Genomic DNA, 25399 nt, shown 5'->3' on the forward strand with positions numbered 1-25399 from the left:
TACAAAAATAGTCCAAAAAGTGCTGCCTTAAAATTATGCCTAATTCGAATTCGTTAGTGGTTAAATACCTCTTGGCAAAGGAAAGATAGTTATTTCGGGTGGTGATTTATCATTCACATCGGGACATAAATGTGAACGGACATGACTCATAATGAGGTTTTATATTATGTTGGTTCATTTAGATTACCAGAAAACGTCTAACTAATCCCATTATATTGATTAAAACTACAACACAAGTTTATTATGACGTTTACAAGCCCCGATGTAATTCTCCTTATTCAGCCAACTGTGCCAATCGCAACCGCAACTTTTTATCGGTATTTGAAATAGCTTAGGTATCAGGTCAAAAAATACACCTTTTTTAACACATTGACTGCCAGCGACCCGCTAGGCGCTACCCGCCTAGCGGGTCGCTGGCAGTCAATATTCAAATCAAGTCAAGTCAAGTATTCTGTTCGTATGGTAGGCGCTGGAAAATAAGTGTATCGGCTACGCTAGTAGCGCGTAGCACGCGCTAGCAATGTACGTATGTTTTGAACGCCACGGCCATCGTGTGCGGCGTGCCATCGTGAACCTTGTCGGAATGCAAGATATGGTTGATATTGGGCTGTAGCCACCCGCGAGCGTCAGTTGACGTCATGGCGGTCAGGCTTAACCTTTTCGACGCCGTGTCAAACACAAAAGCTGTCACACGGACGCCACATCACCGAAGTGTTAAAACTGAAATTGAACTTCATGCACATGCACGTTGGGTTGGTCTATGTTGCTCTGTGGCCTGTGACGAATTAATCGGTCTTTGGCGATGGACCTGCGGTTAAGGTTAAAGATAAAAATATTTAACTAATGAAACGAAATAAATAGGAAAAAATTTCAAAACGTTTTCTTCATTAGTAGCTGGGAACTCCGCACGCTTGTTTTGCCACCCTTGAGGTACAAAAAAAACTAGCATCGGGGCTCGTAAAGGAGCGCGGTGTTATCGCCACACCCATTAAATCAGATCAAAATATGTAGATAGGTATATCAAATTTCGAGAAGCAGGTAACGTAAAAACTCCTAATTAAGTGTACTTAAATTGAATAGGTTTAACTATATCAGACAAAACAATCTTGAAATAACAAATTTAAAAAGTTTTCACAATAAATATACATATAAGTAGTATCATACTTTTGGACAAAAAATAGATACATTTTTATTATATTAGTAGGGTTTTAGACGTTTTGTGATACCTAGATTATTTACGTAATTTGTAAGTTTAGGTACCTACCTTAATTTTATATTATCTTAAGTTTTATTGCGATTATTCGAAGCTAGGCAGGCGGTTAGCAGGGGACTTTACATAACGGCATCACGTCAAGTCACAAACCTACTTCAAGTGGTGCCGTTTTATACTTAGTTATTTCTGTCCACCAACATATACTAGGTATACCTTACCGGCCAATAAAAACGGCTTTATTTTTATTTAAACTTCAGTAAATATTTTTGTATGATACATCGGTAGGGATGCGATGGTTGCGTTTTTATCGTCTATCGTGTCGTGTGTCACTCTCGCACTTCGATATTTATTTTGAAGGCCACGGCTACGAAACATACGATAAAAACGCGATCATCATGCTTTTGCTGAGACTTTTCTTTGACGGAGATCTGACTGTCGTACAAAATATGGTAATGTCTTCGATATTCTGTAATTTTTCAAACAAAACGGTAATTGTATATTAATGACTGATACAGTACATCTAATGAAAACATAACACATAGATTGTACAAGACAATAATTCATGTTAGTCCAATAAGGAGTATTGGACTAACATGACTTTACACACTTGGTTGGTAAACTTGGTAGATTTCGTAGGACATAAGGTACCATATTGTCAACCAAAGACAAAATGTCAATGCATAATACAAAAGGTTAATCGATATCTCAGTTCAAATGGTACACACATTATGCTAAGCACACATCCTTCCACAATTGCTATATTTCTTATTAAATTAGATCATTTAGAGTAACGTGTGAACATGTCATCAGAACTTCATACATTGCTTGTCACTGAAGGCCGCCAATGATTCACTAATCGCGAACCTTGATGTTGTGTAAACATTGTAATTTTAGGTACGAAATTATTATTTCAAAAAAGGATGCGACGCCATCCGAATGATCCCGCTACCCCCTAAAGTTTTGTTATTTTTGCGTGGCTGCGCAACAGCTGAAACACTTATGTTTTATCAACACAAATTAAGTCCTTTAATAAAACTAAAATTACGTCCAAAGCAAAAACGATCTATCGAGAGATTGAGGGCCACGTCGCTGTTAAAAGTTTCTTGCCAAAAGTCAGTAAAAGTATGTAGATGCAACGCTGTATGTATATTTTTTCTTTTTATTATTACATAGATGCCTTTTTATTTCATCACTTAACCTATTTCCAAGAAATGAGCAAAAAGTAAATAATTTCAGTTAAGAAAGTGATCATGATTATAAATATTATGCACTCATCACTATTAATTCAATACTAAAAGTATTAACTAAATATTATAAGTTAATTAAACATCTACACGAAATAAAAGCTAAGATAGAAAAAATAAATATTTGTCATGATTCAACATAAAACTTAATATAAAAACAAAACTTCTAAATTAATACTTGCTGGATATTTAAAGTATTTGTACATAAAGACAGCCGTGTATAAGAGAAGGTATTTTATACCGAGTGACTTCTTCACAAGCAAGTTGTGACTATGAGAGTGGTCACCGTGCACAGATTTCGCGGGCTAGAAGCTTCCGTCTCACTTAGCGGGCCAGTGCGAATTGGACCGATACTCATATATACTATAACCACAGGGTACATTACTTCCATGTAACTGAAATCTTAAGCAGCCATATTTGCTTCAATTTGAATGTACATTTATTTGAACCTAGAATCTGTTTTTAGAATATGCTACCTTCAACACTGTTTCAAGTTCTTTATTTGCAATCGTGTTGTATAAATGGGTTATGTAATTTAACAAATGAGATGTTTTAAACATGAGCCCTACCAGGGCCTGATTTACCCACAGGCTAAAGCCTAGGGCGCAAGGACCAAGGGGGCGCGCAAGGGGGCGCGGCGGTGGCTCTGAGTTGAGACAAGCGGGGGGCGGATATACATAGTCAGCCTAGGACGGTCAGAACTCTAAGTCAGGCCCTGAGCCCTACAAGGGCATAGCATATCTATTTAATCCGTACAATGTATCTGTATGTGTCTGTATGTGTGTGTGTGCGCCTAGTGTTAGAGTTGCCTGCTTGGGCCTTCTGGAAACATTGGAACAATGTACATATGGGATCCAGAGGCTTAGTTTATAAGTTAGTATAGGTTTAACTAACATAGGCTTAAGGAAATGTACACTAACACTATGGACAAGGTCTGAAATAAAATATATTGAATTGAATTTGAAAACACCATTGGATAATGACAGCAACTTCTACGGCACTTGCTTAACTGGTATATTGATAATTTGATTTGTAGATTTAAGTTCAAATTTCAGTATCACCAAACTTGTAGAATCAGGATTAGGCCATTAGTGAGTAATTGGGGAGTTAGTACTATCCCTCATATTACGGCATAAGCATCAGTTGCATGGAATTAGTTACTGGGCAGTACCTTACCTATGCTTCTCAGTCAACGTATGTTGAGGTATATGGTAATAAAATACAATTATGAATATCGAAATAGCTGAAACAAGCACACATTCGAGATTCTATTAGATACCGCAAAAAAATATGATTAAGGTTTTTAAAATGGTAAATAATGAGGTACTTTCTTGTCGTATTGGCCTAACAGATACTCGACTATAGCAGAGCCAAGAAGGTTTATTACATTTGCATGCGTTGGTAATGAAAGCAAAATAGTGTCTAACGTAGTGTCCGTCATTGAGGTTTACTGCAAACACTACAACATTATGTATAAAGTAATTAAATAATCTAAAAAATAAGTACTGTAGCAGCACTGTTGTAATGCTTAACTATATTTTTTATGAAGATAGTTTCTGATAAAATTGTTCAGACGATACCGTTAAACATTTTTATCAAAAAACATTAACAAAACGCAAGATCGCTCGCTATTATAACTATCTTCATAAATAAAACGTTAACAATATTTTTGTCATTTTCAATGATTTTTATGTATTTTTATTTTTTATTTTTTTATTATTGTGGCATAATTAGATAATTTTTGAAAATTTTATGTTAAAAGTAAGTTTGAAAATCATAGTGGTTAAAAATATTTATGAAGTTTGACCGTTCATACCTATTAATGGTATTTTTGTAATAGGGAATATTACGCGAAACTCTGCATAGGGGGCGCCACTACTACAATCTGAGGATCTATCGCGAAACAAGAAAATCGAAATTTCGTTATCTAACATCTCTGTCACTCTTGCATATTCGAGCGATAAAGAGGCAGATAGCGAAATTTCGGATTCGCGTTTCCCGGCAGGTCCTCTGTAAACAAACCGCCTTGATGCATCAGTGGGATTTTATTATCTCTAAAAACTTGTCAGAAAACTGTTAAAGGCACAGTATGTATAAGTTACTCTATGGTTTACTAAAGAGGCTAGTGCTGCACTCTGGTGGCAGAACATTTCAGTAATACCCCCTATTAGCATCAAATATTGATATTTACGATGTGACATTGCGACACTATAATATAAATGAAGCTATTATGATTTTGAACACATACTGAGTTACTTCTTCTTTCTACGCGATTTCTTACATTTGGATGATTGTTTTGCGGAAGGGAGGAGCACACTTGCAGCACCGGCCGTCCGCTTGTCTTCCTTGTCGCTGTCGGTGGACACCAGGGGCGACGCGTTGTCGTCGTCTGACGACTTTTCCATCGTTGAACTCTCCCCTTCTTTGCTTTCATCATCTATTTTTACCTCTTGAGTCGTAATCTTATGACTTTCGATAACACTAAAACCTTTTTCCTTCCTGGCTGGCACCTTCTCCAAATCGACTAAATTGAAGGTACTCGATTCTATGACTTTGCTTGTGGTATCTTTAATAGACGATAGTATATCGTCAATGTTTATTTTGCATATCGGGCTACTGATTTTTGTATCGTTTACTTCCAAAAAACTGTCTTTCATGACTTCAAGCTTGTAGTCGTCCAAGCCGAAATCTAAGGGTTCTAACGGTGGCAGATCGTGCAGATCTGTGTGGTGTTCTTCAATAAAGTTAAGCTCATTTGGAGAGTCACATTCTGCAACCATAATGTCAGTTCTCTTGCAGAGTTCGATAAGTTTATCCTGCAAGGACACACGATCGTCTTTGAAAGACTTCGGATTCTCTAAACTAGTACTTACATGAGGTTCTTCCCAAGAGTCACGTCTTTCATATTTTTTCAAAGTCATAGTAGGTTCATCTCTTTTGTCGTTTCTCGTAGCAGCTATGGAACTCCAGGATTTTATTGGTTTCTCTTGAAGAATCTCTTTTGCCTCGCTTTTTCTTTCCATCGGCTGAGGTGACTTACGGGTCTTGCTGCCTCTGGTAATTTGAATTTCAGGAAAGTCGTCATTTGTAGAATCGATAACGTAGACATCTTTTTTCTCGGCTTCAAATGATTTGTCACCATGTTTTCTACCGGCATCGGCATATGGAGACAATGATTTGCTCTTCTTCGTTTTTGGGACGTCTTTAGGCAAAGTGGATGAGATTTCACTAGTACTTAAAACATCATGTTTTACTTTCAGGTGACTTGATGATGGTTTTTCTATTGGCAATGGGGTAGATTTTTTGACAGGACTCGGTTCAGGCCAACCCTCCATGAAAGATGATACAGAAGAATTCTTCCTGCTCTTCAGTTTAAGTGAAGTAAGTTCATAGTCATCATCAGGGAAGCATTCAACTGCCTTAGCCTCTGATTCATCATCCTTTTCAGAAGTGAAACTCCTGGATGAACGAGGTTTCTTTAATTTTGCCAAATAAGAACTAGTCGAATCGATGTCCTCGAATGGCGTGGAAATGGATACCAGCTCGCCACAAGAAGGTGTTTTAGCTTCATCAATCGCGTGAATCTCTATAAAACTGTCTTCATCATCTTTACCTTTCAGATCTTCTTGCCCTTTTTTACCTTTACGAGTTTTCTTGAATTTCGGTTTATCATCGAATTTGTCAGTTACAATAGTTTGTTGCGTCACGTTCAAAACTGCAGGCCTTTCTGATTCGTTGAAAAGCAAATCCCAAGCTTGTTCTTCTGCTTTTGCAACATCCGTATGTTCAACTTTAATTAACATTTCAGAAGCTCCTTCTGTAACTGGTTTTACGTTTTCATTTTTTTTGGTCTTTTCACGGCCTTCATCCATAGCTGACTTTATAGGGTCAATTTTATTATTCTTTTTAGTCTTGTCGTAGGTTTCTTCTGTTGCGCCTTTGTCAACTTTTTTAGATTTATCTTGAGTGTCCTTAGTCAACGTCTCATTCTTATCGCCTTTTTTGGATTTATCGCGATTATCTTCAGTTACCTTTGATTTTTCAGTTTTATCCAGATGCTTGGATTTTGGACGAGTGTCCTCCATGTGGACCGCAACGGTGTTCGTGACTGGCGCTTCCGCTTTAACAACCGACACGGCTCGCTTATCTACTATTCCATCATCAACAACAACAACATCGGGCTTGACCTCCATCTTTCTCGGAACCCTCGATTCCTTGAGCTCGCACTCATCCCTACTAGCACCTTCGGTATTATTTTCCCGTTCCTTAATATCTCTAGGTTTATCCTTAATTTTAACTTCACTATCTCTATCACTAACTGACTTTGGGGTGGGAGATTTCTTAACTCTAGCTCGGGCGATCGGTTGAATATCATCCGAGGCCCGATTCGATTTTGGCAGTGATTCCTTATTGCTCTCGCGCTCGGCCGGGGCCGAGCTCACACTCGGGTCCTCACGCTTCCATACATCACTCTCTCGCTCGAGATCTTTATCTACGTCGGGTCTAGCATCGACCACATCTACAGGGGGAACGCTCGGTCGCTCGGCGCGCTGGAGGGCGCGCTCGACGGGTACGAACCCGGAGTCCCGCGCGGGCGCGGGCACGGGCACGGGCACGGGCACGGCAGTGAGCGCGGCGGGGATGACCACGTCGGTGTTGAGCGGCACGGGCTCGTCGTCGGGGGTGAGGTGTGCGGTGGGCGCGACGGTCTGCACGGGGATGGTGGTGTCGCGCGGCAGCGGGCGCGCGATGACGTGCGCGGGCAGGCCTAACGCGGCGGGCGCGCGCACGACGGGCCGGAAGCGGCCCTCGTCGGCGTTGGCCTGCGTGTACAGGTCGGGGTCGGCGGGCTCGGGGCCGGGCTCGGGCTCGGCGCGCGGCACCACGGTGCCGAGCGGGTCCACGGCGCGCCGCACGCCCACACCCGCACCCATGCCCCCCGAGCGCCGCACCGTCCGCGCCTCCTCCCGCGGCCACCCTATACGAACCAAAGGCAACCACGTTATTCCACGCTTGGAGGAGATTTAGAAAAAAGCATTAGGACCGGAAAACTATCGTTGACTTATCTGTTCGGGGTCAAAAACCTGCAAGAGGCGGCGAAGCGAATTAAATAAGTCAGTGGTAGTTTAGTCAGGTGTAAGTTTTAGTTTTATCACGCTTGCCCAATTTTGTGGAATTAGTCGATGGATAGTAACGTATGAAAGAGAAATAACAAGGGAACAGGGTTGACAGCACACATGTAAAGGTATGAAAGATTGATTAGTCACCGTCAAAGAAAATGTTCCGACCCAAACTTGAACAAATGATACTAATTGTTAAGGCGGAATTTTTTTAAGGTGACTCCCATGGCGCACTGCAATTTAACAAACAACATTTTGGACGTACCTATATGACGTAAGTTCCAAAACTTATCATAACTGCAGTAATAATTTTTTTTTTAATATTTCTCTTTGGTGGTGACCATACAAGAAAAGAGAGATTTTATTCGTTGAACAGATAAATCGTGGCCGATATAGGATATCTTTCACAGCCGTGAAGCCAACAAGGGATAAGATGGATGCCTTTGGCTGTATAGCATGCGTTCGACGCAATGCTCTCTTCTCTCCTCCACTCTTGGCACTTATCACTTAGACGATAGTTCCGTTGCAAGCAGATTTTGATTTTAGTTCATATATAAGCAGATGTTTAGCGCGAGTCAAATATATAATAAATATTATATTAAATAAACACATCTTTAAAAGATGTTTAAGACATATTTTTTTTAATAAATTAACTTGATGAATTCAATAACGATAAAAATATTCATCCATTACCAATTCTAAGTCATTGAAAGTACTCCCATGCAATAAAAAAAAAACATTCAGTTTCAATTCTACGCCGAGTAATATCTTACCGCTGGTACCAGCAATTTTTCGGAAGTAGAACACCGCAAATGCACTCAACCCTCGACCATACCTAATCACTTTAGTAGAATGATATGGTAATAATGAAGTTGGTGAAGAGTCGAGTTTTATGAGTCTGAATTTGAAGTAACTCAGTTTTATGAAGCCCTACACTACCAGTCAGAATGTTGTGTGTTATATGTTGTTCATCGTGTCATTTTGTACATTAAATGTAAAAACAACACATCAAAATATAAATACTAATTTAGAGTATTCAAAGAAAGGACTGCGAAGAAGTACCTACAAACGACTCCAGTTCAAGCTAAAACTCGAGTTTTTACCAACTAAATACATACCCCCCCTTATTCATAAAACTTAACAGGCCTGATTTAGTTAAACTATGTTTATCCCTTTCTTACAAATACATAAGTCAAAATGACAGATAAATACAAACGATTCATAGCTAATTCAGGCCAGTAACGCGTTTATGAATAACGCCAATAGTATTCAACGTTTTCATGGGTTAGTAAAGTGTACTTACCGTGATCACCGTGACCAGCAGCGACTTGCACCGGACACTGTCTGACGTACAACAAGGTAGTGTCAGGGAGGGTACGTACTGTGGTCCTCCTTCAGGGCCACTCGCAGTCGGCCAGCAGCGACGTGCGCCGGACACTGCCCGACGTACAACAAGGTAGTGTCAGGGAGGGTACGTACCGTGGTCCTCCTTCATGGCCTCGGCGAGGTCCTCCCGCAGCTGCACGTCGCACACGGACGCGCGGCCGCTGTCGGCCAGCAACGATTTGCGCCGGAAACTGTCCGACGGGGAGTGCTCGAGGGAACCTGAATCAATTATTATCATTAAGTTTGTGGTAGGTATTTTAATTGCTGCGGCGACCAGTATGAAGAGAGGACACGTTTTCAAGTATGTAAATTTTCCAAAAATGAACACTACTTTTGTTGGTATAGCTGCTACTTGAAAATGCTACGACAGATTGAATTTTCAAAAAAAGAATCATTAAGTTTACTGCTTTGGTACTCTACAGATGTACATAGTGCATAATACCATTGTATTTTCTAATCTAAACCTTATCTCTGGGCAGTAAGGTGTACAACTCACTGGCGGAGCCTGAGTCGACCACCACGGGCACCACGGGCCGCACACCCGGCATGTTGACGGGGTTAGAGCGCGCCACCCTTCGCGCTGCACTCCACCGCCTGCGAGAGTGCTAATCTAAACCTTATCTCTGGGCGGTAAGGTGTACAACTCACTGGCGGAGCCCGAGTCGACCACCACGGGCACCACGGGCCGCACACCCGGCATGTTGACGGGGTTGGAGCGCGCCACCCTTCGCGCTGCACTCCACCGCCTGCGAGAGTGCTAATCTAAACCTTATCTCTGGGCAGTAAGGTGTACAACTCACTGGCGGAGCCTGAGTCGACCACCACGGGCACCACGGGCCGCACACCCGGCATGTTGACGGGGTTGGAGCGCGCCACGCTTCCCGCTGCGCTCGTGTCCACTTCCACGGCCTCCACTTCGGAGAGAGATGAGTTCGACCTGGAAATATAGATACTGTTAGCAATTTGATTATAAAAAACCGTGGCTTCAGAACTATAATTTAATAACACAAAATCTTTCAGACATTGGCTATGCTTTGCCTTTTCGCGGAGCAACTTACCCAGTGGTGTTATAAGTTTTGAAGATGAACTGAGGCCCCATCCACAATCTCCTGTGGGGCCCGGCATGGGTCACTATCTCCACTTGCGACAGCCAGCGCTCTTCTTCGCTCATGCATATGTCCGCACAGCTTAACTGTAAAAAAATAATATCATCAGATTTTGGAAAGGGTCAGCCTTTTGTACTATGCGGTCATTTGTATAACATAACCTCCTTATGAGGCTGGTGTCGATTTTAGTCGCAAAAATGTAAAATTGATAGATTTAGTCTGTGAAATTGTACACCTTTTTTAACCTAATTGAAATAACAAGTACTGGTTTCTATTAGCACGTCTTCTTGTCTTGCCTTCTGTCAGATCAATTTTTTGAAAACAGGCTCACTAAATTAGTAATGATTTTTTTTATCTGATGGACGTTTAGGTAAACGCGCGTAAAGCACTGATTTTGTCGCTCTTATTTGTAAATTTCGTAAAGTTTGGACTGCTAAAAATGGTAAATTTGTATTACACATATTCTGTACTTGACCTTTATCAGATTACATTTTTGTTATATGACTTAGACTTCGAGGAAATGAAAGTTAAACGAATTCAATTTTCTCCAGAAATTACTCCAAAACAAGTGACTTAAGTGACTTAATTTCAACGTAATTGTGATACTTAAACAAAAATTAATTATTTTTTTCGCGATTTCGGGGTTGATCCGTGTAAAGTTTAGTACTTAAAAGTTGCTCCGTATAATCCCAAAACCTCCCTGGCAAGGTATGCACTTATTTTTAGCCACCGTGTATAGTGCTTTTCTCAAAAATGGTGCAAGAAATATAATAGAAATATTCTATAGAAGCAACGTTCTGACGTATATATTTTCGCAAAAAAAAAGTAAAAACAATTGAAACGATTTGCTTTACCGCCTTTATATTTTTTTTTTTGAGAAGAAAATAGAAGTGTATTTTTGTGCCAAAAATACGCCAATCTATTCGAGACAGCTAAATAGTCGCGGTACCAACATTATAATAATAAGCACCTACTGATCATCTGTTTGGCTGTTTAATGGACTTATGCCTTCGTTTGGAACTCGACCAATAATAGAATTTATATGCAACATTGCAGTCGCGAAATCGAGACTGCAATATTTTAACTTTTAAATTTTTGACTGACCATAAACTATGCACTTCGCGACCTATTTTTTAACCGGCATAAGTCGACTTTGCCGTCCATTAAAAAGGTGTTTTGTAGAGGCTCGAGCCTTTTCAGATAGCTCTCAATAACGCCTATTTTCTTTACTGTTTTAGATAAAACCTACAATACTATTCACGAAATCTTTATTCGCTGTTGCAGTCCTACGACAGGAACGACAAGCGTTGCCAGCCTGGAAGAGGAACAGAATGAAAATATAGTAACTCGTTTGATGTCCACACCGACCTTGTTGCCTATCGGCTGCAGCAGCGAGCTGGTGGCCGGCAGCGGCGCCAGCAGGTCTGGCGCGGGCGGCGGCGGCCGCGCCAGCGCCCACTGCGCCACGTGCTCCACCTCCACCTCGACCGGAGACTCGGATACTGGCCTTGTTGCCTATCGGCTGCAGCAGCGGGCTGGTGGGCGGCAGCGGCGCCAGCAGGTCTGGCGCGGGCGGCGGCGGCCGCGCCAGCGCCCACTGCGCCACGTGCTCCACCTCCACCTCGACCGGAGACTCGCACACTGGCCTTGTTGCCTATCGGCTGCAGCAGCGAGCTGGTGGCCGGCAGCGGCGCCAGCAGGTCTGCCGCGGGCGGCGGCGGCCGCGCCAGCGCCCACTGCGCCACGTGCTCCACCTCCACCTCGACCGGAGACTCGCACACTGGCCTTGTTGCCTATCGGCTGCAGCAGCGAGCTGGTGGCCGGCAGCGGCGCCAGCAGGTCTGGCGCGGGCGGCGGCGGCCGCGCCAGCGCCCACTGCGCCACGTGCTCCACCTCCACCTCGACCGGAGACTCGCATACTGGCCTTGTTGCCTATCGGCTGCAGCAGCGGGCTGGTGGGCGGCAGCGGCGCCAGCAGGTCTGGCGCGGGCGGCGGCGGCCGCGCCAGCGCCCACTGCGCCACGTGCTCCACCTCCACCTCGACCGGAGACTCGGATACTGGCCTTGTTGCCTATCGGCTGCAGCAGCGGGCTGGTGGGCGGCAGCGGCGCCAGCAGGTCTGGCGCGGGCGGCGGCGGCCGCGCCAGCGCCCACTGCGCCACGTGCTCCACCTCCACCTCGACCGGAGACTCGGATACTGGCCTTGTTGCCTATCGGCTGCAGCAGCGGGCTGGTGGGCGGCAGCGGCGCCAGCAGGTCTGGCGCGGGCGGCGGCGGCCGCGCCAGCGCCCACTGCGCCACGTGCTCCACCTCCACCTCGACCGGAGACTCGCACACTGGCCTTGTTGCCTATCGGCTGCAGCAGCGAGCTGGTGGCCGGCAGCGGCGCCAGCAGGTCTGGCGCGGGCGGCGGCGGCCGCGCCAGCGCCCACTGCGCCACGTGCTCCACCTCCACCTCGACCGGAGACTCGCATACTGGCCTTGTTGCCTATCGGCTGCAGCAGCGGGCTGGTGGGCGGCAGCGGCGCCAGCAGGTCTGGCGCGGGCGGCGGCGGCCGCGCCAGCGCCCACTGCGCCACGTGCTCCACCTCCACCTCGACCGGAGACTCGGATACTGGCCTTGTTGCCTATCGGCTGCAGCAGCGGGCTGGTGGGCGGCAGCGGCGCCAGCAGGTCTGGCGCGGGCGGCGGCGGCCGCGCCAGCGCCCACTGCGCCACGTGCTCCACCTCCACCTCGACCGGAGACTCGCACACTGACCTTGTTGCCTATCGGCTGCAGCAGCGGGCTGGTGGGCGGCAGCGGCGCCAGCAGGTCTGGCGCGGGCGGCGGCGGCCGCGCCAGCGCCCACTGCGCCACGTGCTCCACCTCCACCTCGACCGGAGACTCGCACACTGACCTTGTTGCCTATCGGCTGCAGCAGCGGGCTGGTGGGCGGCAGCGGCGCCAGCAGGTCGGGCGCGGGCGGCGGCGGCCGCGCCAGCGCCCACTGCGCCACGTGCTCCACCTCTACCTCGATCGGAGACTCGTCGCACACTTTTTCTTTCGGGATACCTGGAAACAACTATACTTAGAGAACACGAAAGCTACTGTTATGTTTGCAAAACCTCGTTTTGCCTAGGGCGAGAGAAACAGTAGGTACACTCAGGTACAGCAATATCTTTATAGTGTGAAAATTTATTTTCACATCACCTATTCGAAAAGGGAACTTTTCTTCCCTGCTAGGAGGGATCAAAGTGGCACTTTTCTGTTCAAGGACATTTTGTTGCCAGTATGAAATATTGACACAAAGACATGAAATTAGTATGCATATAATCGATTACAATTTCTATATAATCGATTACGTGCATACAATTTTCTAACTTAAATAATATTTTGTTGTAATTGTAAACAATAAATGTAATTAGCATATTTTAAATTAATTAATAGCATATTTAAATTAAGTAAATTAATTAATTAGCGTAATATTTACAAAGAAACGTAAAAAAACATTCGTTTAACAATTTAATTTTTATTTTGACATTTTAGGTCTCCTTAAACGCAGCCATACTTGTCTATGCAATTTAAAAAGTTAATATTTAAAAAATTTTGTACAAATATTTCCCAAAGCATAATTATGCGGTTCTGTATTGTGTATAAATTTGTAAATACTTAGTTTAAATCAATAACTTTATAATAATAAATATAAGTGATATCAGTCTTCATAGTGTTCTTCCGAAGATTTGGTTCAAAGGGGTGAGAGCTAATTCGTTACCAGAAAAATCTACAAAAATAATGTACTTGATTTCCATTGTATCATTTTAGGTGTTTGCTGCTGTCTTTGAAAAGATATAAGGTACATAATTATGAGCTGTAGGTACTTTTAATTTGTCAGTACAGTCCAGGCGCGGATCCAGGATTTCATTCAGGGGGGGGGGGGGGGCAAATTCTTGCCAAATTACAAAAATGGTAGAAATAAATCGTAGGTATAAGGATTGGGGTTTGTAAAAAAAATTAAACTAACAACAAAATAAAAGTTAATTTATCAAGACGAGACGATTCTTATGAGTGTATAAAATCAAAAGCGTTGTGTTATTGTATATGTATACTGATAATTGCCCCTAGTCGGCCCCCCTCCTGTATCCGCGCCTGGTATAGTCACGTCTGAAAATATCGATACGGACATTTTTGGCACTTTGTCCGTATCGATCTTTGCTTAAAATAATAATGTTTTGAAACCTAATATATGTATGTAATTTCCTCATAGGTGATGTGAAAAGCAGTATGTGTCACATGGTAGCAAAATTATTTTCACCTTGGGCGTTAACACTTGAATCCCTCACTACGCTCAGGATTCTATGTTAGAATCCCTCGCTACGCTCAGGATTCTATTATAGAATCCTTCGCTTCGTTTAGGATTCAATTGTACGCCCTCGCCGTAAATATGTCATTTTGCTCCCTTGTGACACAATCTACTATTTTCACCTCAGCAGCTCGAACAAGCCTGGTTTCGTCCTGCCGGAGTGAAACAAAGTAGCTTTTTAATTTAGTGAAGGCCATGAACTGCCACTTCATACTTCTATTACAAATTGTTTTTTCATTATTATTTACAACGACGGGACTCAATCGCGTAAAATAAGTTTTAAATTTACCTCCGACGTTTCGAAATCGTTAAATTCGTTCGTTAAATTTAAAACTTATTTTACGCGATTAAGTCCCGTCGTTGTAAATAATAATGAGTAAAAATCGTGAAAGTTTAAATTGTTTTTTTTTTTGTTTTTCTGTATTATTCTGTGTAATTCAAAATACACTTTAACCTTTAATATGTTCTCACTACTGAGGCCGTATGCTTGTTTGCCACCGACTTAGTAAAAAAAAAGGTGAAAAATTATGTGTGCAACACGAGAGCAAAGTTATTTTACATCTCGTGTTTTCGAGTCTTTCGCTTTCTCGGGACTCAAAATAAACACTCGCAATAAAAACCAACTTTCCTCTCTTGTTGCACAAATAACTATAATAATCTACTAAGACGTGTTGAAAATAAGCAAAAATATCCTTACTCCTCTGGGGGCGGGCGTGCAGTACTAGGTGCAGCAGGCCGCCGGTGTGCGTGACGAGATACAGCGCGGGCATGGCGGGCGCGCGCGGCGTTGCCGCGCTGCACACAGACAGCCCGAAGCGCGCGCGAGCTGGCAGCGGCGCGCTGTTGCAGTCCTCCGACAGGGACGACAAGCGTTGCCGGCCTGGAAGAAAAAGAATAAAAATATGGTATCTCGTTTGATGTTCGCTTGGATTATCTGACCACAATTAGAAATTTGGTTTAAAGTGTGACCCAGGCGACCGTAACCATGGCAACCGGTGACAAGCAAATGTTGATTCAGCCTATATCGTTAGCAGCTGACCTGAGCTGGTGCGGGTGATGGTGCGCGTGGGCAGGTTGGCCGTGGGCCGCAGCTGCGCGAGCGGCGAGCACAGACACGGCAGCGGGTACGGCGGCAAGCGCGGGTTGGGGAACCATGCGCCCTGCCCGAGGCATTCGCTGACCTGCGAGTGAACAAATTCATAATCAATGACAGTTCCGAGTGGAAATAAAACATTACACTACAAGTTTAAGGCCAGTTGCACCAACCACAATAGATGGGCTGATCAAGGACAATCAGCAGTGAACTATGAAATCTAATATATAATAAAATTTAACGAACGTTATAACACAGACAGAAGATTTGGTGCGACAGACCCTTAGTAATCTAACAACGCTACTATATTCGGAGATTTTTTTTCCTGGACACATCTTAGGAACTTGCGTTTAGCAACCGCGGCGGTAGGGCACGGCGACGCCAACGTGTCTCGGTTGTCAACCACCGATAGCGACGCGCCGTCATTTAAGCTGACAGCGCTGCACTATGAGCCGCACCCGACCGCCACGGCACGCCGCTTCCCCTCCAACCGCCACTGGCGGTTGTAACCGTACGTCCTTGCGCTATTGACTAAAATCAAAATTCCAACCGCACGCATATTCGGGCGGGGTTTCCAAGTATAAATTACAATGGTATGTACTCACGGGGCTACCAAAGCGCGGTGTCTGCGCGTGTATGGGCAGGCCGGCGGAGCGCTGGAAGCGCCACAGGCGATTGACGACGCGCGGCTGCGTGTGCGTGCGCACGCCGCACGCGCCCCCGTACGGGCTGATCGCGAACACGTAGTATGTACTCACGGGGCTGCCGAAGCGCGGTGTCTGCGCGTGTATGGGCAGGCCGGCGGAGCGCTGGAAGCGCGACAGGCGGTTGACGACGCGCGGCTGCGTGTGCGTGCGCACGCCGCACGCGCCCCCGTACGGGCTGATCGCGAACACGTAGTATGTACTCACGGGGCTGCCGGAGCGCGGTGTCTGCGCGTGTATGGGCAGGCCGGCGGAGCGCTGGAAGCGCGACAGGCGATTGACGACGCGCTCTGCGTGTGCGTGCGCACGCCGCACGCGCCCCCGTACGGGCTGATCGCGACGCGTAGTATGTACTCACGGGGCTGCCGGAGCGCGGTGTCTGCGCGTGTATGGGCAGGCCGGCGGAGCGCTGGAAGCGCGACAGGCGATTGACGACGCGCGGCTGCGTGTGCGTGCGCACGCCGCACGCGCCCCCGTACGGGCTGATCGCGAACACGTGCGTGGTGCCGCGGAGCGTCGTGATCGCCGTCCAGCGCGAGTCTGGAGATATTGCGATGTCCTGAAAAACATTGAGTTACAGTATACGCCTGTAATAAAGGCTCCAGTGGTCATACATAGCAGCCATATGAATCGAGCATGACTGCAGAAGGAAAAATAAACCATATGATAAGATAAAAGAATATTCAAGCCTGGAATTCCGCGGCATAGCCGCAATAGAATAATAAATAAAAATCAAATAAATACAACAATAACATTCCAGCATTTGACACCAATCAATATTTGTTTGATCAATATTTGTTGTGTTTAATAAATGTTTACATACAAGAAACTATAGGTCTACATTGTAAGAAATTCTAGCTGTCAGCTTATTTACCTACATGTTTTATAAGACTGTTTGTTGCTAAATAAAAAATATATAATAATATGTTGTGCTGTTGCTCCTTTCCAGAGCCAGATCCTTAGACCCGGAATAAGGTGTCATTTAACTGTATTATGTGCTAATTATCGCAATCGTTAACCTCGTTCACAGCGACATCACAACAATCTAATTAAATTAGCCCGGTAAGTGATATTAATTTGGATGTTAAGTACTCAATCACTTCAACAGCTAAATAGATTTGGATGACATTTTTTATCCCCTAAGGACAGAAATGGAGATTAGAAGTTAGTAACAGAATAAAAATAGTACTGACGGGTTCAGATTATTAACAACCGGGCAAGGACTATTATATACAATAAATAAACATTTTTTTAGTTACACAGACCAAAACGTGACAAACAGACAGAAATAAAAACCTACACCCCCATTATATATCCGAAATATCCGCATACGACGCCGGTCAGTTCGGTCACACACTAAAGCCAAAACCAGGGAGTCATTAGACATCTATTCTATGCATTGACGCTTCGGCCACGAAACGAACGCTCGTGGCTGACAAGGGCCGCCATACATTGTGGTTTAAATAAAATAAATGTATGACGGTGGGTGTCAGGGTCGAGCGTGCGTCCCGTGGCCCTCGGGTTTGAAATTACCTGCACTTTGGCCGTAGTGTCCCCCCTGTGCAGTATATACAGATGGTGCACGGAGGCGAGACTCGGGCCGCAGGGGTGCGGGTTGATGCGGAACACGTGGAAGTCGTGCCCGCGGCGGTCCGCGGTCACCAGCAGCATCCCGCTGGAGTCGAACTTCAACGCTATGATAGCCTCGGAGTGCGCCAAGAAGTGGGCCACCATGGGGTCGTACGGGTCCTCGTTGTCTTGGCCGTCGTCATATTCATTGCTCTGGAGGAAAGTTATTGTTTAGAAACTTTACATGTGTCAAAATGTGTGTTGAAGTTGGAATCTCGATACAATGTAAATTTTAATTCTTTTGTGGTGAGCGTTCCAACTGAACGGTCTAGCGACCTTCACCGAGGAGGAGTTTTGGCCGAAGGGTGTCAAGTTTCGGCAGTTCCGCGGCCGGCTCCCTGACACTGCGGGGTTGCGAACTGCATCGCAGCATTATGTGTTTTTTTAGTTTTAAGATATATTTTATAATAATATGTTAGTTGTAATTTATTTTTATTTATTTAAGGTATTTTATCTATGGGCCAATAGTTGTCTGAATATAAAGATTTTCATTTCATTTAGAGTCAAAATCTACAATATATCTATGTTTGTGCCGTGCAGGTAGGATTGACAATGCCTAATGTTCACTGGTGCAAACTTAAATTTGTTTGATAACTTTGGGTAAACTGGTTTCAGTTTTGTATATTATATTCCTGTGTAATCTAATAATTATTCATATATAAAAAATATATGCATAATACCTATGTGGATCAAGGCATGGCAAGGCAAGGTGGTGCGTGTGAGTGCATTTAATTAAATCAAGCAATTAAATGAAGCAATTTAACTAATAACTTACTGTCTCTTTGTTTACTTAATTTCTAATGTAAAAAACACAGTACACTTAAGAGAATTTTATTGTTATTAAAAAAGTTCGATAGTCCATCACCCCCAGGTCCAGGACGTCGACGACACCCTGTTAGACTTTAGAGCATGCTTTCCTCGAGCCACTCTGCCTCGTACCACACTCACCTCTATATCTAGGATGGTGACGACGCCCGCCTGCTGTGCGTCGCTATTGGGCGGCGACGGCGACTGCGAAGTGCTTCGCCCCCCTGCTAAACTGTGGGCCACACTTTCTCCAAGGCCTCGTAGGCCCTTGCTGAGAGACTTCGCTGCGTGCAGGACAGTGGCTGTATAGCTCGTTACACCTTCACCTAGTATAAAAATCCAAAGTGAATTTTTGTCTCTTTGCAAGCGAAAGATGAAAGAGTAAATTTTTTGTCATTGTCTAGTTTTTTGTCCCTAAAAGCGGGAGCGAAAAAGGTATACCTACAATCGCACCGGGCTTTTTTATTTGTACCAAATAAATAAGGCATAAATAAAAGCGTGATACAGTGATCAGAAACAAGGAAACGAAAATAATTGTTCCCAAAAAAGTATTTTCTGTCTCTTTTTCTCACATAATCTGTGCATTTACTTCAATGACAATAGGTATTTTTTTATCACTGTCCGTATTTTTGACCTTGTTAAACGATCAACTGCACACAAAATAGGCAAACGGCATAGATAATCGGTACATTTGAATGCATGGGCGCGCGTAAATGTGTGTACATGCAATTGTTCGGTCACGCGTAACGTACCTATGTGTATCTACCTATATAATTAGCGCTAATGCAGAACAATATAATTATGTTAATGATACTATCATAGGCGGTAATGTCCTTTGCTAGAACTTTCATTGTTATCTTTCGAAGTAAGTGTACTACAAATACTACAATAGAAATACGTAGGTACATCTCTCGAAAAAAAGGTATCATATCTGCCTAGTAATAGACTCAATATTCCACGAAAATAAACCTGCATAAAGGAAAATTGCATCAAAATTAGTCCCATAGTTTCTAAATTGATCGAAAAGTTTCAGAAGGACGCGGCTACGGACTTTCTTATATGGATTTTGCTGTACAGCAAAAAAAAAAAACATGTACGTACATTGTACAGGTATCGCTACTTCACAAGTACTTACAAAATGTACAAAAAGTAAGTCAATTCGTGTATGATTACCTACTGGTCCACGTTTTTTTAGAAGTGCAAAAATGTATAAAATTTTAATTTCAAAATTTGAAGAAAATCAAATGAATATTTTGTAAGAAATTTAAATTCCAAAAACTCAGTAGTCAAATAATATCACACGTTTTTCATACTCGACCAAAATTATCAATTGTTTTTTCTTTTGTTATAGACTAGAATGGTTTTATTTATAGCTACGAAATCAAAACATAAGTATACATTATTTAAGCAAATAAAACAATGAAGTTTAAAAGTAATTCACGCACAGTGTTCATTGTGGTATTGCACAAAGACTACCACAAAGGAGACCAGGGGCATTCACCGCACAAATACGTAATATTGTAATGCATTAGGAACATAAAGGCATTTATTATCGGACACGATTTGTATCTTAGCAATTGCATTTAGTTAGACTTAGTAGATACTTTTTACTACTGTACTATTTTGATATTCTAGTTAGTTTGGGATTGCCGATTTGTGCATTAAGGCCTATGTAACAGAACATATATAAATCAAATTAGTATTTCAGTTTTTGTGTGCCTTTTATAATCTCATCATGACTGTATTGCCTGAAATAAATGATTTTATTTCAATAACATTGCTAATGGTATAACGTTACGTTGACTCGTGTTCTTCTATTTTAGTTATATAAACCGGACGAAATTTTATCACAGAATAGGGACCACGGATCAAGGTACCACCTACCGCCGGCGCTAGTGTGTATCAATAACATGTTATTCCGTACTATCCGCGCATATAATATTGATGAAAGATGGACTCGTAAATCTACTCCAACAGTATTTACCTTCACATCCGCCACTGCTTCTTTTCGAAGGGTGAAGTTTCTTATCAGCATACGCAAGCCAGCGGTCTCCCAGCGCCAAGGGGTTGATGGGCTGGCTACCTCCCAAGGGGCACGGGCACGGATAGCAAGTCGTTATGGCCATCCTGTCCTCTAACGTCCCCGCGTCGAACACGGCGAATCTCTCAGAAAAGGCCACCACCACAGACCGCTTGTTGGCCAGTACGTCGAGGATTGGATTTTTGAATTTTATACTCTTCACCTGTGGAATAGAGTGTGTTTTAGCGGGTGGTCACACTCACGTGTTAAAATAACTATTTAGAGCTGCCCTAGATCGATAGATAGGATAATAAAGCAAGATAATAGGATTAATGCGTACGTATTATCAGTACTAAAAATTACACATAAACACAAAGGCCAGTGATCTTTCCGAAACGAACATGACTATAGCAAACTTCAATAATCAGGACTTGCATGACGAAGGATTTGAAAAACAAAACTACCTTGGACCACCGTCTAAGCCAAGTGGAAGTAGGTGGAAGGGAGGAAGGTTTTGACAAGTATCAGCAAGCCTTCAAGTAGTTAATGGAACTGATATTTTTTGCCTATATGAATGATCATTTCACAATATCATCGATAGAGCTCAAAGACATGGGTAGTTAGACCTTCTCCTATTACAACAAAGTTTAAAATTGGGCAACTTGTGTCGACGATAGGTTAGGTTGTTAGGTATAACACAAAACAATTGATGTTGTTCTATAGTTACCGACGATTAATTTGTTGAATTAACTAAGTCCTTACCTGCTCCCCTCCTCTTATAGATATAAAGCTGAGAGAGCAGAACGTGGGTCCGGGGCTCGCGGAGTCACACAGGGCTATGAGGGGCCTTTTCGACGTGAAACAGTCGCCGTGCTGCGGGGTCGGCAGTATACGGAGCACCCTCACTGCGGGATGACAGGAAAATTGACAAAGAACGAGAACAAAGAGAATATCGTAACAAAGATAATATAAATTAATTAATGTAATGAATATACCTAAATAAGTTAATATTTACCAAAGCTAATTAAGTCGTATTTGTTATCCCAAACCGAAATTAAAGTCTCAATCGATACGAAACTTTTCAACGAAAACATGTATAAATCTTGAAGTTTTACTTTACAGTTTGCTATATAGGTACGTTCACTAGTTTCAGAACGCCTCTCATATCGTAGTGGAGTATTGGCCTAACAGCAAGACATATCGAAATGATCTGTCTGAATCTGAATGTTTCTAAAACAAACTCGATTATTCCACACATGTTGATTGCCCTGGTCGGACACCTGCTTGCTGCTACAAAAGATACATCCGAAAAAAACGGTGTGCTCTAGTCAGAAGCACAGATCATATCAAAGAGTAAAGTGAGTTGGATCATATATTCAATTTAAGGTCTGTCATCGGATACTGAGAAAGCACCAACAGTATTTTTCTACTTATAATAATATACCTGTGCCTTGACGCCATGACAGAACCTCCTGCGCTTCCCCGCTGGGGGGGATCAACCAGACCTGGACTCCGGAGCCGTAGCCCAGGATCAAAAGCAGGGGGGAGATGTCGGTGTCGCAGTCGCCTTCGGGAGTCGGCTCGTTTATGTCTGCTGTCTCGAAACTAGAAAGTACAAGTTACATCGACATTTTAACTCTAAGAATTCAACTGACGCCTGCGGCTACAGCCCAATATGAACCTTCGTGCAATCTAAAAAGGTTGTTCACTATGACCAGTTGATTGATGTTATGTTTTAACTGATAATTAAAAGTAAAGAATTTCGGATATCTATAGATATGATTTTATGACTATACAGGGTGGAAAAAATTAATGGGCCCCAGAGGGAAAGTGCCTTAAAACCTTAAGTCAGCTCATTTTACTTAAAGGAAACATTTTAAGAAACAAAACTGCCATACATAGTTTTTTTTTTGTCTAAAAATATTCTTGAATACTAAATATTCGATTTAATAGATACTTTGTACGACAGACGAGTGTAAGGCCTAATGTTTCTTGGAGAAATTTTATCATTAACATTTACTGTATCGACTAGTAGAATAAAATAGATGGTGTCTATTTTTTTGAATTTTTAGTCAGTTCGATTGCCGGGCCAGACAAGCTAATTAAAAAAAAAACTTTCAATGCAGTTTAGTTGTAAAATGAGCTAACTTAAGGTTTTAAGGTACTTACCCTCCAGGGCCCATAATTTTTTACACGCCGTATATACTCTGTAACGTGTTTGTAAGAATCCGAAACACAGTTTAAGGCTTATTTTCTAAAATAGTTATTTTTAAAATACCTACAGAGTAACAAACACTTAATCGTGGACTACATAATTAAAATATTTTTGTTAAATATTATGATTTGTGTTATTTGAAATACTGTATATAAATTAAATTCCATACACATATTTAGCTCTATTGCATTTCTAAAAACGACCTTGATGTACACATTATCTGATTCTTAGTTAATGATAACACCTATTGCATATATATTTATATGATATAATATAACCGTTAAAACGACATCATAGGATATAATAAGATAAGATAATATATAAGATATAATATAGCAAATATCTTCAACTCGGGATACTTTTCAAAATGATGAAAAAATTTAACGTTTTTTTTTTGTTTATGTAAAACAAAGAAACGGCGTATTTCATTACTTTAAACAAATGCGTAATTATTGCGAAAAGCTTAACAATAATAATGAAATGTAAATCGTAGTATAGAATATCAATAGCAGATGTCTAATGATTCATAATGTAAACATCTGAAATGCGAAATAATCATAACATTGATATGTTGTGGTTGTAATTTTCCTTTAGTCTTACTTACTGACACCAAAGACCGCCATGCTACTCTGTCCAAAGCCGTCCTTTAGTCTTAGAGATTATTAATATTATCCAAGAGACATCCTCACGTCTTGTAGGGCCTAAGATCTTTGGGGGGGGATCAAGCGTTTCTGATTCCCTCCATTGCGCGGGTGTCCTGGCACCAAGCCGGGGCTGCCGGGGGGCGCCATGGTGGAGTGAAGTGTACTCGATCCCATGGCGCTCTCGTAAACGGCAAAGAGGGTGAAACGCCGGAGTGGGTTTAATGGGTAGGGCCAAGTTCTCCCTCCCCTCTCGCCAGATGAGAGGGGACAGGAGCGGCGAGTCCCACACACCCCCCCATCAATGGCCTTCCCGCGGCCGGGGGGACGGTGCGTAAATCCCACTCCGAAAACAAAAAAAGATATGCCTAAGATTTTTGTTGTAAAGATTTTTCTCTCTGCCACCGTGGGCTTGTTTTCCTCCTTCAGGGTCAACATCTAAGCTTCGCATCCATATACCAAGATCGGTCTTATCACGGTCATGTAAACCCTTATCTTGGTTCTCCTGCTGATGAGCTCGGATATTAATATTTTTGTGAAGAGCTGCTAAACATCTTAGGGCTTTCTGGATCTCGTCTTCTCTCTGATTGGTGTCTGTTATTGTGCAACCGAGATACCAGTGCGCTTGTACCAGTTCCCGTTAACGGTTAGCCCGCCTCCGTCTCCCCTTCCGTCCGTCTCCGTCTTTTTATGTGGAGATACTCCGTTTTCTGGGAGACGTCCGGTTGGAAGTGGATCGACGAGGTCCAGAAAGACCTGTGCGACATTCAAGCGGCTGAATGGCGTCTGATCGCTCAGGATAAGGCCAAGATCCACTTCGGGTCCAGCGAAGTAAGTAATGTAATTAGTCATTTGAGATTCTCATGGCGCTCCCACACGGGCTGTTACATAACGTTATATAACATCGTGTAACAGGAACAACATGATAGTGTTTATAGTGTTTTATTATGCTACTAACTAACTAGGGAAGTAGGGACAGGAAGATAATTTGTGTTTATAAGTACTCACACCACTATATATAAAATTTTAAACTGAAATATAATTTGGGAAGAGTACCGCCGTGTCCTGGTGGTCTAGTACTCAAGACGTTCAATTTCGGCCTCAGCCACTGGAGGGCGTGGTCGCTTTTTCTTTAGTATTTGACATCTATTAGAGTTTTTATTGTTTTGTCCCTGTCATATACATATATAACGTTATACCTATAACTAGCAGTGTAGGACCACCATTAGAAAGGTCCATCAAAAATAAAATGTTACTGCCATATTATTACGTAGGTAACCCAACTTACTAGAGTCGTTAGTGCCGTGCCAACAGCGGCGACGGCGATGGTGAACGAGATAAAGAAGCCCTTTTCCCCAACTTTAATTTCTCAACCAATACAAATAAAAATAGCCCAAATTTTATTAAAGTTTTGTAATGGAAACCCAGGGACCGGCCCGCTATCCCTTATCGGGGTTTTATAAGGGTATTGCATAAGGCTTAACTCACCATTCCCTTTGCCAGACGAAACCCTTTGTTTTGCTTTTAAAAACCCTTATATAAAGCTACCATATTTGAGTAATCGTTAGCCCAAATACCCTTACAAAACCCTTATCATCCGCTCACCAACACCTTGCATATTGCTTATAAAGGTTAGCCTTATAAAGGGCTTCCCTTTTAGCATATAAGCGTGCTAATTTAAGTCGTCTAACTTGTTCATAAAGCACACATTACTTCGAATCCGAGCGATCGTCGGCGGCGACGGCGGCGTTCTTTGACTAGGCACGTAATTTCTTTCCTTTTCATACACTACCGTAGATATATACTAATCCTGTCTCTTTCACGCAAAGGGAAACCTTTATAAAAAGCGCTTGAAGATAAGGGTAACCCTTATTAAGAGCT

General features: G+C 43.0%; 1 protein-coding gene across 1 annotated transcript in view; it reads right to left on the bottom strand.

The window, feature by feature from the left end:
• Positions 1 to 426: 426 nt before the first annotated feature.
• The window catches only part of LOC134741710 (uncharacterized), a 31056-nt gene continuing 6083 nt past the window's right edge, over positions 427 to 25399 (bottom strand). Inside the window, exons 3-16 of the mRNA XM_063674606.1 lie at positions 22107 to 22267; positions 21425 to 21567; positions 20627 to 20885; positions 18784 to 18968; positions 17740 to 17988; positions 16515 to 16765; positions 16261 to 16384; positions 15449 to 15590; positions 15107 to 15289; positions 12961 to 13121; positions 10022 to 10155; positions 9764 to 9900; positions 9057 to 9182; positions 427 to 7435 (exon numbers count right to left, since the gene is read on the bottom strand). Coding sequence (XP_063530676.1) covers positions 4710 to 7435; positions 9057 to 9182; positions 9764 to 9900; positions 10022 to 10155; positions 12961 to 13121; positions 15107 to 15289; positions 15449 to 15590; positions 16261 to 16384; positions 16515 to 16765; positions 17740 to 17988; positions 18784 to 18968; positions 20627 to 20885; positions 21425 to 21567; positions 22107 to 22267 — 4981 coding nt within the window. The 3' untranslated portion in view covers positions 427 to 4709. The remainder of the gene's footprint in view (positions 7436 to 9056; positions 9183 to 9763; positions 9901 to 10021; positions 10156 to 12960; positions 13122 to 15106; positions 15290 to 15448; positions 15591 to 16260; positions 16385 to 16514; positions 16766 to 17739; positions 17989 to 18783; positions 18969 to 20626; positions 20886 to 21424; positions 21568 to 22106; positions 22268 to 25399) is intronic.

Source organism: Cydia strobilella, chromosome 5, assembly GCF_947568885.1.
Source record: "Cydia strobilella chromosome 5, ilCydStro3.1, whole genome shotgun sequence".
NCBI classification, from domain to species: domain Eukaryota; kingdom Metazoa; phylum Arthropoda; class Insecta; order Lepidoptera; family Tortricidae; genus Cydia; species Cydia strobilella.